The sequence below is a fragment of the Neltuma alba genome, unplaced genomic scaffold, assembly GCF_004799145.2.
Source record: "Neltuma alba isolate B1F8T4 unplaced genomic scaffold, ASM479914v2 tig00005000_pilon, whole genome shotgun sequence".
Classification (NCBI taxonomy): Eukaryota; Viridiplantae; Streptophyta; class Magnoliopsida; order Fabales; family Fabaceae; genus Neltuma; species Neltuma alba.
In genome coordinates, this window is record NW_021633940.1 from 14,226 (window position 1) to 26,439 (window position 12,214).

The 12,214-nt window shown below is 35.6% G+C and overlaps 1 protein-coding gene across 1 annotated transcript; it reads right to left on the minus strand.

Moving 5' to 3' along the window:
* Positions 1-3,974: 3,974 nt before the first annotated feature.
* LOC114746432 (uncharacterized) lies at positions 3,975-5,212 on the minus strand. Its single transcript, XM_028934659.1, has 3 exons — positions 5,105-5,212; positions 4,724-4,756; positions 3,975-4,646 (listed from the first exon to the last, which is right to left on the minus strand). The coding sequence occupies exons 1-3, from the start codon at positions 5,210-5,212 to the stop codon at positions 3,975-3,977; spliced, it is 813 nt and encodes a 270-aa protein (XP_028790492.1).
* Positions 5,213-12,214: the final 7,002 nt, after the last annotated feature.

The window sequence follows — 12,214 nt, forward strand, 5'->3', positions numbered from 1 at the left end:
AGGATTTCTTCTTTCTAAATCTTTCTTTCTTCTTTTCTTTGTCCTTCATCTTGGATAGTTGGGGACACTTCACTTTGATGTGTCCTGGTTTCTTGCATTCAAAGCAGATGATCAGTTCTTTTGACTCATTCTGAGATGTTGAGATTCTGTTTTGACTGGAACTTCCTTCCATCTCTGCTCTTGTAGAATTTCTTGAATCTTCTGATGATAAGACCTATTTCATCATCCTCCAGGTCTTCTTCGTTGTCATCTTCACCCTCTTGAGTTTTAAGAGCGATACTTTTGCGGTTCTTCTCTTTCATCTCCTTTTTATATCTTTGCTTGCTCTCATACTCTGCAAGGCTTCTGAATAGCACTGCAACAGATCCAATTGATTCTCCCTTTGTTTCTTCAATTGCTGTTACCTTCGGCTCCCATTCTTTTGTGAGACCACTTAAAATTTTTCTCACTTGGTCCTCCTGACCATACTTCTTTCCGAGTGTCGTTAGATGATTTATGAGATGCGAGAATCTGACTTCCATGACTCGGACACTTCTCCATCCTTCATTCTGAATAGCTCGAATTCTGTGGTGAGAGTGTTGATTCTACTCAGTTTTACACTGGTGGTCCCTTCGTGAGCTATCTCCAGTGCTTCCCACATTTCTTTCGCAGTTTCTAGATTGGAAACTCAAAAGTATTCTCATTGGCTCAGGGCACAGGTAAGTATGTTGATGGCTTTGTCATTTAGGGTCACCAACTTTCTGTCTTCTTCATCGAACTCGCTGGGACTCTTGCATACTTGCTGTCCGTCTACGGTTTTCATAGGGACGTAGTTACCATGCTCTACCACATCCCATAATCCATACTCAGTCGTCTTGATGAAGATTTTCATCCTCATCTTCCAGAAGGTATAGTTTTCACCATTGAAGCCTGGCAGTTTGGACGTTGAACACCCTTCAGGTAGCACGCTGTCTCTGAATCCTACCATGGGATCTCTCTTTGGACTGTTACGTCTTTACTGAAGAGACCCACTCTGATACCAAATTTTAGTGGCAGTCTCACCCAAGAGGGGGTGAATTGAGTGAGTTATAAAAATTTATGAAATTAAAACTAAGAACTATCGGAAACAAAAAGTGTGAGTTTAGAAAGATTTCACCGTAGAGAGGAAGACACAGGATTTATACTGGCTCGGTCTCAACAACTTGAGCTACGTCCAGTCCTCAAAACACCTCTGAGTATTTCACTATGTTCCAAGATTGATCGGGCTCTTGGCGTATCAGTACAGTAATTGAAACTCTCAATCACTCCCCCTTACTTCCTGTAAGGTTACAAACCCACTCAAGAGTCCACACTCTTAAGTATCACACAAAACGTGATTAATGAAGAGTAAGTAAACTCTCTTACAGAGTGAATAAATGATAATCACTGACGCTCAGTGTTATGGAAGAACAAAGTACTGAATACAACAGTAAATAATCAACAGAGGATAGCTCGCGTATTCAATCTGTTCATTTAATGCTTCTTCGCGCCTTTTATAGTTGAGATCGTTTAGTAACTATTAGACGGAAGAGCTTCTAGCTGTTGAGAGTCCGATTGCGTGTTTTTCCAGTTGGAACGGTTTCCGCCATTAATGCTTATGACAAGGTAGGTTACAGGCTACTTGGACAACCGTTGGAGAGTCGTTGGGATTTTCTTTGTAATCTGCAAAAATACATTAATTCAATAAGTTTTTCTCTGTAGAGTAAGATCAAAAGTAGAACCGAACAAATGATAAAATGAATATTCATAGTTTACAGTTAGAATCAATCAGTTGTTAAATGTGCTGGGTAATAACTGAACGTGCTTGATCAAAGTGATGTTCGATTACTACTTGATCAATCAGGTTATCAATTATTCTGAGTGAAAGCTTTTGAAACAGATAACTAAGATTATCAATCAAGTGACGGATCAATGGTTTATCGATCAAGTGATCAATAAAAGGAGATAGTGACATCATATTGGTATGCATAGAAAAGGAAGATCAAGGTCACTTTTGATTTTGAAACTTTTTAAATAGTGAATTAAGACATTTATGAAGGCTGAGAAAAGCTCGAATGAAATAGATGATACATTTTGAAAAACATTAAGACCAGTTAAAGTTTAAACCGAAATCACCTCATGATCAAACAAGTGATCGAATACTTGTTGATCGATCAGGTTATCGATAAACAAAGTGTTATAGAAATAAGTTTTGAATCACTAATTTTTGAACACTTTATCGATAAATAGATTATAGATAATCTTATCGATAAACAATAAGTAAAAGTATATTTAGTGAAAACACAGGCTATGTAGGTTGATCGAATAGGTGATCGATAAAAGGTTGATCGATAATGTTATCGATAAAGAGATTTATTCTTGTAAAATAAAAGAGTTGATTTATCAATCATGTTATGTGAAAACAAGGTAAACATAAAGTGTGGTGATTGATAATAGTATCGATAATCTGATTATCGATCCGGTGATCGAAGAGCCACGATCTAATAATGATGTGCTGATTATCGATCATGTGATCGATAATTTGTTGATCGATCAGGTGATCGATAAGCCACTAAAGTAAATACTTACATGCAAAGTTATGAGGCAGTGTTCGATCATATTATCGATAAATGGCTGATCGATAATGTGATCGATAAATGGAGACAAAAGCAAAACATAGAATGAGTAAAGCGCATTACCATTTATCTATCTTCTCATCGATAATCAGTTTATCGATCATGTGATCGATAAATACCTATCAAATTTGTATCCCGATATTCAATCATCCTGATTATCGATCAAGTGGTCGATAATTTACTCCAGACTTTCACACATGACTAAGTTAGGAAAGATCGATCAATTGATCGATCAACACATTATCTAACACATTATCGATCAAAGTTTCTGCTGAGTTTACTTAATTGAATAGAGATATTATCTATCAACTTATCAATAAAACCTTGATCGATCAAGTAATTTGTGTTTCAGTATGTTGATCGATCATCTAATCGATCAACATACTGAAACACAAATTACTTACTTTGTTATCATCAAAACCTTAATCTTAACACTAAGCACTTTAAATTTTGACCCATAAAGATAGTATCTCCAAATCTTAAGAGAAAATACCAATGTTGCTAGCTCTGGATCATGAGTTGGATAATTTTCCTCATGGGATCTTAGTTGTCGTGAAGCATATGCTACCGCCTTCCTATCTTGCATTAATATGGCACCTAAACCTTTCAATGAGGCATTAGTATATAGGGTGTATGGCCGATTCAGGTCAGGAATAGTAAGAAAAGGTGCGGTTGTTAATCGAGATTTCAACTCTTAGAATGCAGCTTCGCACTTATCAATCCAGATGAATGGTTGATCTTTCTTTGTTAATTTTGTTAATGGCATGGCAATGTAAGAGAATCCTTTGATAAACCTGCGATAGTATCCTGCTAATCCCACAAAGCTTCTAACCTTTGTAACTGACTTAGGTGACTTCTATTTTAGCACAGCATCTACTTTACTCGGGTCTACTGCCACCCCCTCTATTGAAACCACATGGCCTAGAAAGTTTACTTCCTTTAACCAAAACTCACACTTGCTTAACTTTGCATAGAGCTTGTGATCTTTCAATACTTGTAGTGCAACTCTTAGGTGTTCTTGATGTTCTGCTTCACTTTTTGAATAGATTAAGATGTTATCAATAAATACAACTACGAATTGGTCCAGATAAGGTCTAAAAATTTGATTCATGTAGTCCATAAACATTGTTGGGGTATTAGTCAACCCAAATGGCATCATCAAAAACTCATAGTGTCCATATCTTGTACAAAAAGTAGTCTTAGAGATATCTTCTGCTTTAACTCTAAGTTGATGGTAGCCCGACCGTAAATCAATCTTAAAAAGGACTGAAGATCCCACTAGCTAATCTGATAGATCATCTATTCTAGGTAAGGGGTACTTGTTCTTGATTGTTACCTTATTCAGCTTTGATAGTCGATGCACAAACGCATGCTCCCATCTTTCTTCTTAACAAACAACACTAGGGATCCCCATGGGGATACACTAGGTCTAATGAACCCTTTCTCGAGAAGTTCCTCCATATGTCTTTTTAATTCATTCAACTCGGATGGAGACATTCGGTAAGGAGTCTTAGATATAGGTGTTGTGCTTGGCATTAAATCAATTGTAAACTCAACTTCTCGTTCAAGAGGTAACCTGGTCATTTCCTTAGGGAAGACTTTAGGAAATTCCCTAACCACATCAATATGATCAATTCCTTCCTCGGTATCTACTTGTCTTGAGAAGAACAATGTATAGGCTTGACATCCTTTTTGTATGCATTCATCTACTTGCACAGCAGATAAGAATACTGACCCACTAGATAGTCCTATAGGCACCACATCTTCAGGGAAGACAACTACTCTTTTTCTACAATCTAGCACAGTATTATTACATGATAACCAATTCATCCCAATAATTACATCCATCCCTTGTAATGGTAAACAAATTAGATCTATTATTGTTCTACGGCCTTTAAAATCTGATGTAAGGTTTAAACAAACTTGAGTAGTTCTAACAGACAAACCCACAGAAGTAGACATACTCAAAATAACAGGCATCTCAGAGATGTGCAAATTAGAATGCAAGACATACTTATAAGAAACAAAGAAATGGGTAGCACCAGAATCAAATAGTGCTTTGACGTTATGTCCTTGGAGGGATATCATACCTTTGATGGCATTAGGGCAGCACCTACTTCTTCCTAAGTAATAGCAAAGACACAGCCTGGCATTATTGATCGAGTATCCCTAGAGTTCTGAATGTTATGCTGATTCTCAAGACAATAACGAGCAATGTGCCCTATCTTGTGACACTTGTAGTATTCCCAACATTTTCCAAGATGGTCCCTTCCACACTGTAAGCAAGGTCCATGGATAGTAGGGGTTGACATCACTGATTCATGATGAGTGATCGGGTTTCTATTAGACTGAGATCTTGAGATTATGCTCTTCTGGGCTGAGCCCTTTTGTACAGACTTCTTGTGACTTAAACTTCAATTCTTTCTATATGGACCTACACTTCCTATGCCCGTATTATTTCTCTTACTAACCCCTCCAGTTGGTCCAAGGTACGAGGAAAACCGCTCTTGAGAATCCCTTCTACGAGCCTCCTCAGCCTCATGAGTCCGTCTAGCTGCAACTTGAAGGTTGGTACACATATCTCTAAAATCAGTCACTGGAACCAGGGCCAGTTGTTGCTTCAAGTCTGGTCTAGCTCTTTCTCATAATTGCCTAGCCATCCAACCTGAGTCCTCATTCCTCCGCAACAATGTCACATATTTAGACAGGTCTATAAACTTAGCGATGAAGTCATCTTCATGCATATTGTTTTGTTGCAAGGCAAAGAACTTTGATTCCTTGTCTTGATGTAGGGCAAGCGGGAAATAGTGATAGAAGAACATCCTCTTGCATTCATCCCTAGTAACTTGTGAGTCATCAGTTGGGCTCACACTTTCCCACTAGCGCTTAGCTTGTCCCTCTAACAGCACAATAGCTACTTGCACCTTATGCTGAGTAGTGCAAGTAGCAGCTCTGAAAATGGTCTCCAGTTTATCTATCTAACCTTTAGCCTCAACTGGATTCATGTCACCCTTAAATATCAGGGAATTATGACGGCTCACATCTTTCCATACTGTTTTCATTGAAACATCCACTAACGAAGTTTGTTGGACAGTTTCTTTCCCGCTCCCAGCACTTAGAGCACTAGGTTTCCCTCTGCTCTGATCTCTGAATTTCTTTTTCCCATTATATCCTCCTCCAGATTTCTAAGCCTTTCTTCCACGACTTCAGTCATTACTTGTCGTAACTGTGTCAGTAGAACCTCGTTATTCTGCGATTGAGGTTACTTAGTTAGTTGATCATTAGGTTGATTAAGAGGTTGTTCCGGAGAAGAAGAAGCCTCCTCTACTATGGGTTCAGTCCTTCGTGGTCTTGCCATTCTCCCCACTAAGGATAGAACCCATGAATACAACCAAACGAAAGAAGACACGAGAAAACTAAGAACATTTCAGGAAAGTTTATGCCATTACGTATATTACCACTATATGCATACAAGAAGCAATTCAAAATCACGAAAAGAAAAAACAGATGATTCTGATACCAAAATGTAACATCACCACTTACTAAATAGAACTAACCATGATAGAAAGGACTAAAACTAGTAAACATACCCTATCATGGTTATTTAGGAGCAATCACATCACTAAGGCTATCCATGATAGAAAAGCATTTCAACCTCAATTAAGTCTATCATGCTTAGAAAATGAATAACCTATATTTGTAATCACAGCTAACAAGGTTATAAAACAACACACCTCAATAAATTATAATAGCAATTCAGATTTGACTATATAGTCATTACTAGCAACAACTAAACTTGCAAAAATTGCTATTATCATATTGTGGATCCACAATAATTCAATCACATGCAATCTAAGGGCCTCGGGTCCACTACCAGCACTCTAGTCAAATGTTCAGACAAAAATAAACCAAAGATAGAAGGTATAATACGTTCACTAAGTCAAACAACATAAAAATATAAAAAGGTAAAGTAAGTCCCAAATGAATGCAGTCCTGATGCGTGGCAATATACAAAAAGATTGCATAAAATAAGGTCCAGAAGCTCTACACTGTCAGCTACAGCTATAGAGCCTTAGGAGTCTTCCCTGAAGGTCCTGCAAATGTATTGTTTACTGAAAATGGTAAAGCAATGGGAGTAAGACAACATCTCAGTAACTAAATTCCTACTTATAACACCCTAGCATGGGCTAACGAGGTGTCAGGTAGGATACACACAGTTAACAATAGTTGCTAGACATCTATTTAACATTTAAACTCACAATAATCATATAAGACAAATATTTCCACTAATCTCATGCAGTTGATACATTTTAAAAGAAATAACATACGTTTCATTTATTTAAAAGATATAAATATCAATGAATATCTCATGTCATATACAATTCCTAAACCCAAATCCATCCTTATATTTTCCTTATTTCTACTAACTGTACCCATGGGCTAAGTTCTTCCCATTTGACTGGCAACTCTGACAAGCTCACTGCACGAGTGATGTGGACCGGCCAAAGATCACAGAGCACTCGATGGACTATGGGTCCCCCCTTGAAGAATTAGTAGGGTGTCGTAGTCCCTCGAAGAACTAGTGGGACAATAATAGTAGCCAACCATAGAGCTCCGTATGGAGGCCAATACCACGTGGCAAGTATATGAATCTCAATAACTCCAATTATCTCTTTTTCCCACCCAAAATAGATGCACAGGGTTCAAAATGACACATTTATATGCATAATCAACTGAATTTCATAATAACACATCATAATCATGATCACCAATTTCTTGTAATACAAACTGTGTCAATCCCTTTTAAAATAGCATCCCACAAGAAGTTCATACAAAACATAATATACTTTTATAGAATTAGTTATAAAATCACACCAACTTCATACTAGAGCATGTGACAGATAGAAATTTAGTTACCTGGTCTCCCAACTAACAGTCAAATACAACCAAAGTCTAACCTCAAAAATGCCACAATAGAGTTTATATCTATAAGTGAGATTAAAATGTTATCTCTATAGTATTAAAGTAGGCTACTCACAAAATTCTAGCCTCTAACTCCTCCTCTAAAAGCTTTAATTTTTACTCAGAATTCTAGCCTAAAAGACATTTCTCTAAGGTTTGGAATGAGAATACATATATGATTTAGACTCGATTCCTAAATTTTTCTCACTTAAATATCCTTTAATTATTAGATTATATTATTAGAATCATCAAATTCATAACGTAACTAGACAAACTGTAAATTTATAACTTATGTTCTATCTTCGAATGGCTTAGATAAATAGATTTAATACGAGCCAAGTTATTCTCATTATAGATGCTAAACCCTTAATCTGACAGTGGAATTTAATTTTTTATCTATCATGATACTATCCTCCAAATTATAGCTCAATCTAACGGTGAACGAACTTTAAAATGCTAATTTACTATTTAGGACTCTATTGCTAAATCTAAAAAAATAATTTAAAAACGTACCTAATAACTTGTAACTTGGGGATCAAAATGACAATCCAACCATTGAAATTAACGATTTGGATGTCCCAAATGGGCTGACCAAATTTTAGGCCGATCCAAAGGTTAAACTAGAACTTTTTTGAGACTACCTCAGATATGTGCAAAAATTATTTACTCACTTCAAGCTCCACCCACTACCTCCTATATATAGCTTCTCAAGCTCCTTCACTTTAATGATTAGTCGATGTGAGACTTCTATACCATGATATAATTTTCTAGAATATCATCCACACACACATTCACGCACACACTCACAGACAAAAACATTATTAAAATAATAATAATAATAATAATTTGCCTATATCTAAATTTTTATTAACTTAATACTAAAATATATTTATTTATAAATTTAATCAAATACTAGATAAAAATAAGGATGCTACACTATGAATGGCTAAGTTTCTTCACAATTTTGGAGCACATACATTCTTGTTTGACAATACTCTTCATAAGAAAGAGAGATTGACTCAAAATGTCCTTTAGCTTCACCACGTTTCTTGAACAATGAAAGCTCATTACTGATATGATTATCATTGATGTCATCATTCTGATGCTGCACATTAAATTTGGTAGGAATGCCTTTCAAGTATTGTGAACAAAAAGTTAGACTTTCATCTGCCAAATATCCTTCTGCAATTGATCCTTCAGGTTGAGCCTTATTGCCAACATATGACTTGAGAGTTCACAAATACCTACAATAAAAAGTCAAGCCTTATTGAATAGTTTTAAATGATGGATTATAAATATAATTGGAAAGTAACCTTGTTAAACCGAATTACCTTTCTACAGGGTACATGCAACGATATTGAACTGGCCCACCAACTTTTGCCTCTCCTGCTAAGTGTATAGGCAAGTGAACCATTACATCAAAAAAGGCCAGTAGGAATATGGTCTCTAACTTGCACAAAGTTATTTCTATTTGACTTTGAATTTTGTTAAGTTCTTCACATGTTAAACACTTTGAACAAAGATTTTTAAAAAATCTTCCCAATTGTATTATTGGTTCACATACTTGGGGAGGTAATAACCCACGTATTGCAATTGGAAATATTTCCTGCAATAGCACATGGTGATCATGACACTTCAAACCAAATATTTTTTGCTCATAAATGTTGACACACCTTAAGATATTAGATGCAAAAGCATCAGGTACCTTTAAGTTAGCCAAGAATTTGCAAAGGGATTGTTTCTTTTCAGGGGACAATGTATAAGGAGCAGGAGGCTTATAAACATCATTACTATTCTTAATCGGGTGTAAATTACTCCTAATGCCCAAGTCCACCAAATCATACCTTCTTTTTAATGTGTCCTTTGTCTTTCCAACTAAATCCATCACCGTCGACACAAGATTATCAGAAACATTTCTTTCTATATGCATCATATCAAGATTATGTCATATCAACAAATTTTTCTAATAAGGTAATTGGGAAAAAATGCTTCTTTTCCTCCAATTATAAGCCTTACTATCTATAGGGCGCTTTCGTTTTTGGCCTTTTCCAAATGACATATTACCCAATTGTTCTAATTGCATTGTGCTTCGTCTCCAGTTAATAGAATTGGTAGAGCCCTGAGTTCTTCTTTCCCATTAAATGATTTTGCATCTTTACGCTATGGGTGATTTTGTGGAAGAAAGCGCCTATAACCCATGACCCATGTAAGATAACTTGCTCCTTAATGAAATGTAATGTGTGTCTTTGTGACAACAAGGGCATGCAACTTGCCTTTAGGTGACCATCCTGAAAGATTTCCATACGCAGGAAAGTCATTTATTATCCACAACACTGCTGCATACATAATAAAATTTGATTGAGAAAATGCATCATATGTTTGCATCCCTACTTCCCACAATTGTTTCGGCTCCTCAATCATTGGTTGTAAGTAAATATCTATTTCATTACCTGGACACTTTGGACTAGGAATAAGAAGTGTCATCATAAAGTATGGGCTTTTCATGCAAAGCCATGGTGGCAAATTATATGGTCCCAAAACTACAGGCCAAATGTTATGATTGGCACTCATATTCCCAAAAGGTTGAAATCCGTCACTTGCCAAACCTAATCTAACACTTCTTGGATCAGTAGAAAAGCTAGGATATTGTTGATCGAAGTGTTTCCAAGCAACAGAGTTAGCTGGATGTCTCAATATACCATCACTTGTGTGTTTCTCCTTATGCCACCTTATTTCTTTAGCAGTGTCTCTTGCCATATAAAGCCTTTGTAGCCTAGGTGTTATCAGAAAATGCCTTAAGACTTTCTAGGAAATTTTTTTTCCTTTTTGCCTATTCAACTTCCATCTAAGCATCTTGCACTTAGGACATGATTCTTCATTTGCATGTTTCCCCTAGTATAATATGCAATCATTTCCACAAGCATCAATTTTATTATGATCTAAACCCAAATCACAAATTATCTTTTAGCTTCATAGAATGAGTTTGGCACTAAAGCCCCTTCTAGGAGAACATCTTTTAATAGGGCCAATAGTGCATCCATGGATTTATTGCTCCAATGGTTAAGGCACTTTAATTGAAGCAATTTTACAATAAAAGGCAATTTTGACATCTTGTCACAACCTGGATAAAGTTCTATCTCTGCATCTTTTAACAAGTCGTAGAACCTTTTGGCATGCATATAAGGCTCTTTATTCTCATTTAAATCATTGTTCATATCATTCATAGGAGGGACATTATATGCACCACATACCATCCTTATAAAGTTCTCCTCCTCATAAGTATCATGTTCTACTGCTGTACTTGAAGTCTCATAATTACTTGGACATCTAATGATTTCCCCATACAAGTCCCACACCTTATAACTATTTGAAAAACCCTTACTCAATAAGTCAACCCTGACATCTTTTCTCGCTTTGAATATAACATTCATATATTTTTTACAAGGACAACGTATTTTACTTATCACTCCATTCTGAGTAAAAGCCCATTCGAGAAAACTATCTACTCCTTTGATGTATGTTAGGTTGCCTCTGTCTTTAGTATCTAACCAACTTTTATCCATTTCTATTTCATAAAAGTTTGAAGATTAATATAAGATAGGAAAAAACAATAAATATTAGAGTGCAATAAATAAATAGAAATGAATAAGTTTGAGTTGATCAAGAAAGGAAATTATATATGATATATATATATATATATGCATCTTACTTCTGAAGAGCTGATTCTCTAAGTTGCCTTTAGGCAGATATTCATAGACCAGAAAGCCTGTGTTCTTTTTTGCAGCAATATCCAATCAGTTTCATGAGGTGTGAGCATCTTAGTTAGCCCAGAAAAACAGCTTTTGTCTGCAATTTGATTTTTGACACATAATATTCATATCTTCATTTTTAAAGAAGCAACACAATATAGATATATTATTGTCCCATTTCCAAGCATGTTGAATACATTTTAATCATGCAAAAACTTCAAGTAAATAGCATGGCTTAATTCATTTTCATGCTTTTATGCTCATCCCTGTCACTGTACTTGTAGGGAAGTGTTAGCTAATTGTGCACGTTTAAAGTTTAGCATCTCTCGCCTAATAATGGTACATCTATAATATAATATAAACTTGGCTTTACTCCTTCTCCCAAACATCTACACAAACTATATGGAACCACTTGAGATTTAACAAGAGGCATGTTCAATCATGAAATTACGATAAAACAAGTCTACAGAAAAAACTCAAATATATTGTATTTTTACTAAGCTTCCTTCCCAATTCAGGAATAGCGTTTTGCAATACAGCTTATGTATAATACATAAGATTGCGTATATGTCTCTATCGTGACATTCACCTAGCCAATTTTTCATTAATTTCTTTGAAAAAATAGATATAAATTACATAAACTTATGTATACAAGCATGATTAGTACAGAATATTATGTACACCGAATTCAAGTTACGTGTATAGGTGAATTCTCAAGTTCAAATTTAACATTGACACGCGCTTGTGTGCGTGTGTACCTGTAAATTAAATAAATAAATAAATATTAATAATATAGAGCTTACAGAATGACCTTAAATTAATTATTTGAAAAATCATAAGCCTAATGCGCACATATCAATTATGTGTTGC

Coding starts and splice junctions, on each gene's coding strand:
- LOC114746432 (XM_028934659.1), bottom strand. CDS start 5,212: ATGTGTACCAACCTTCAAGTTGCAGCTAGACGGACTCATGAGGCTGAG. Junction 4,757..5,104: donor ACCTTGGACCAACTGGAGGG/GTTAGTAAGAGA, acceptor GCTATTACTTAG/GAAGAAGTAGGTGCTGCCCT. Junction 4,647..4,723: donor CTGCCCTAATGCCATCAAAG/GTATGATATCCC, acceptor GTTTCTTATAAG/TATGTCTTGCATTCTAATTT.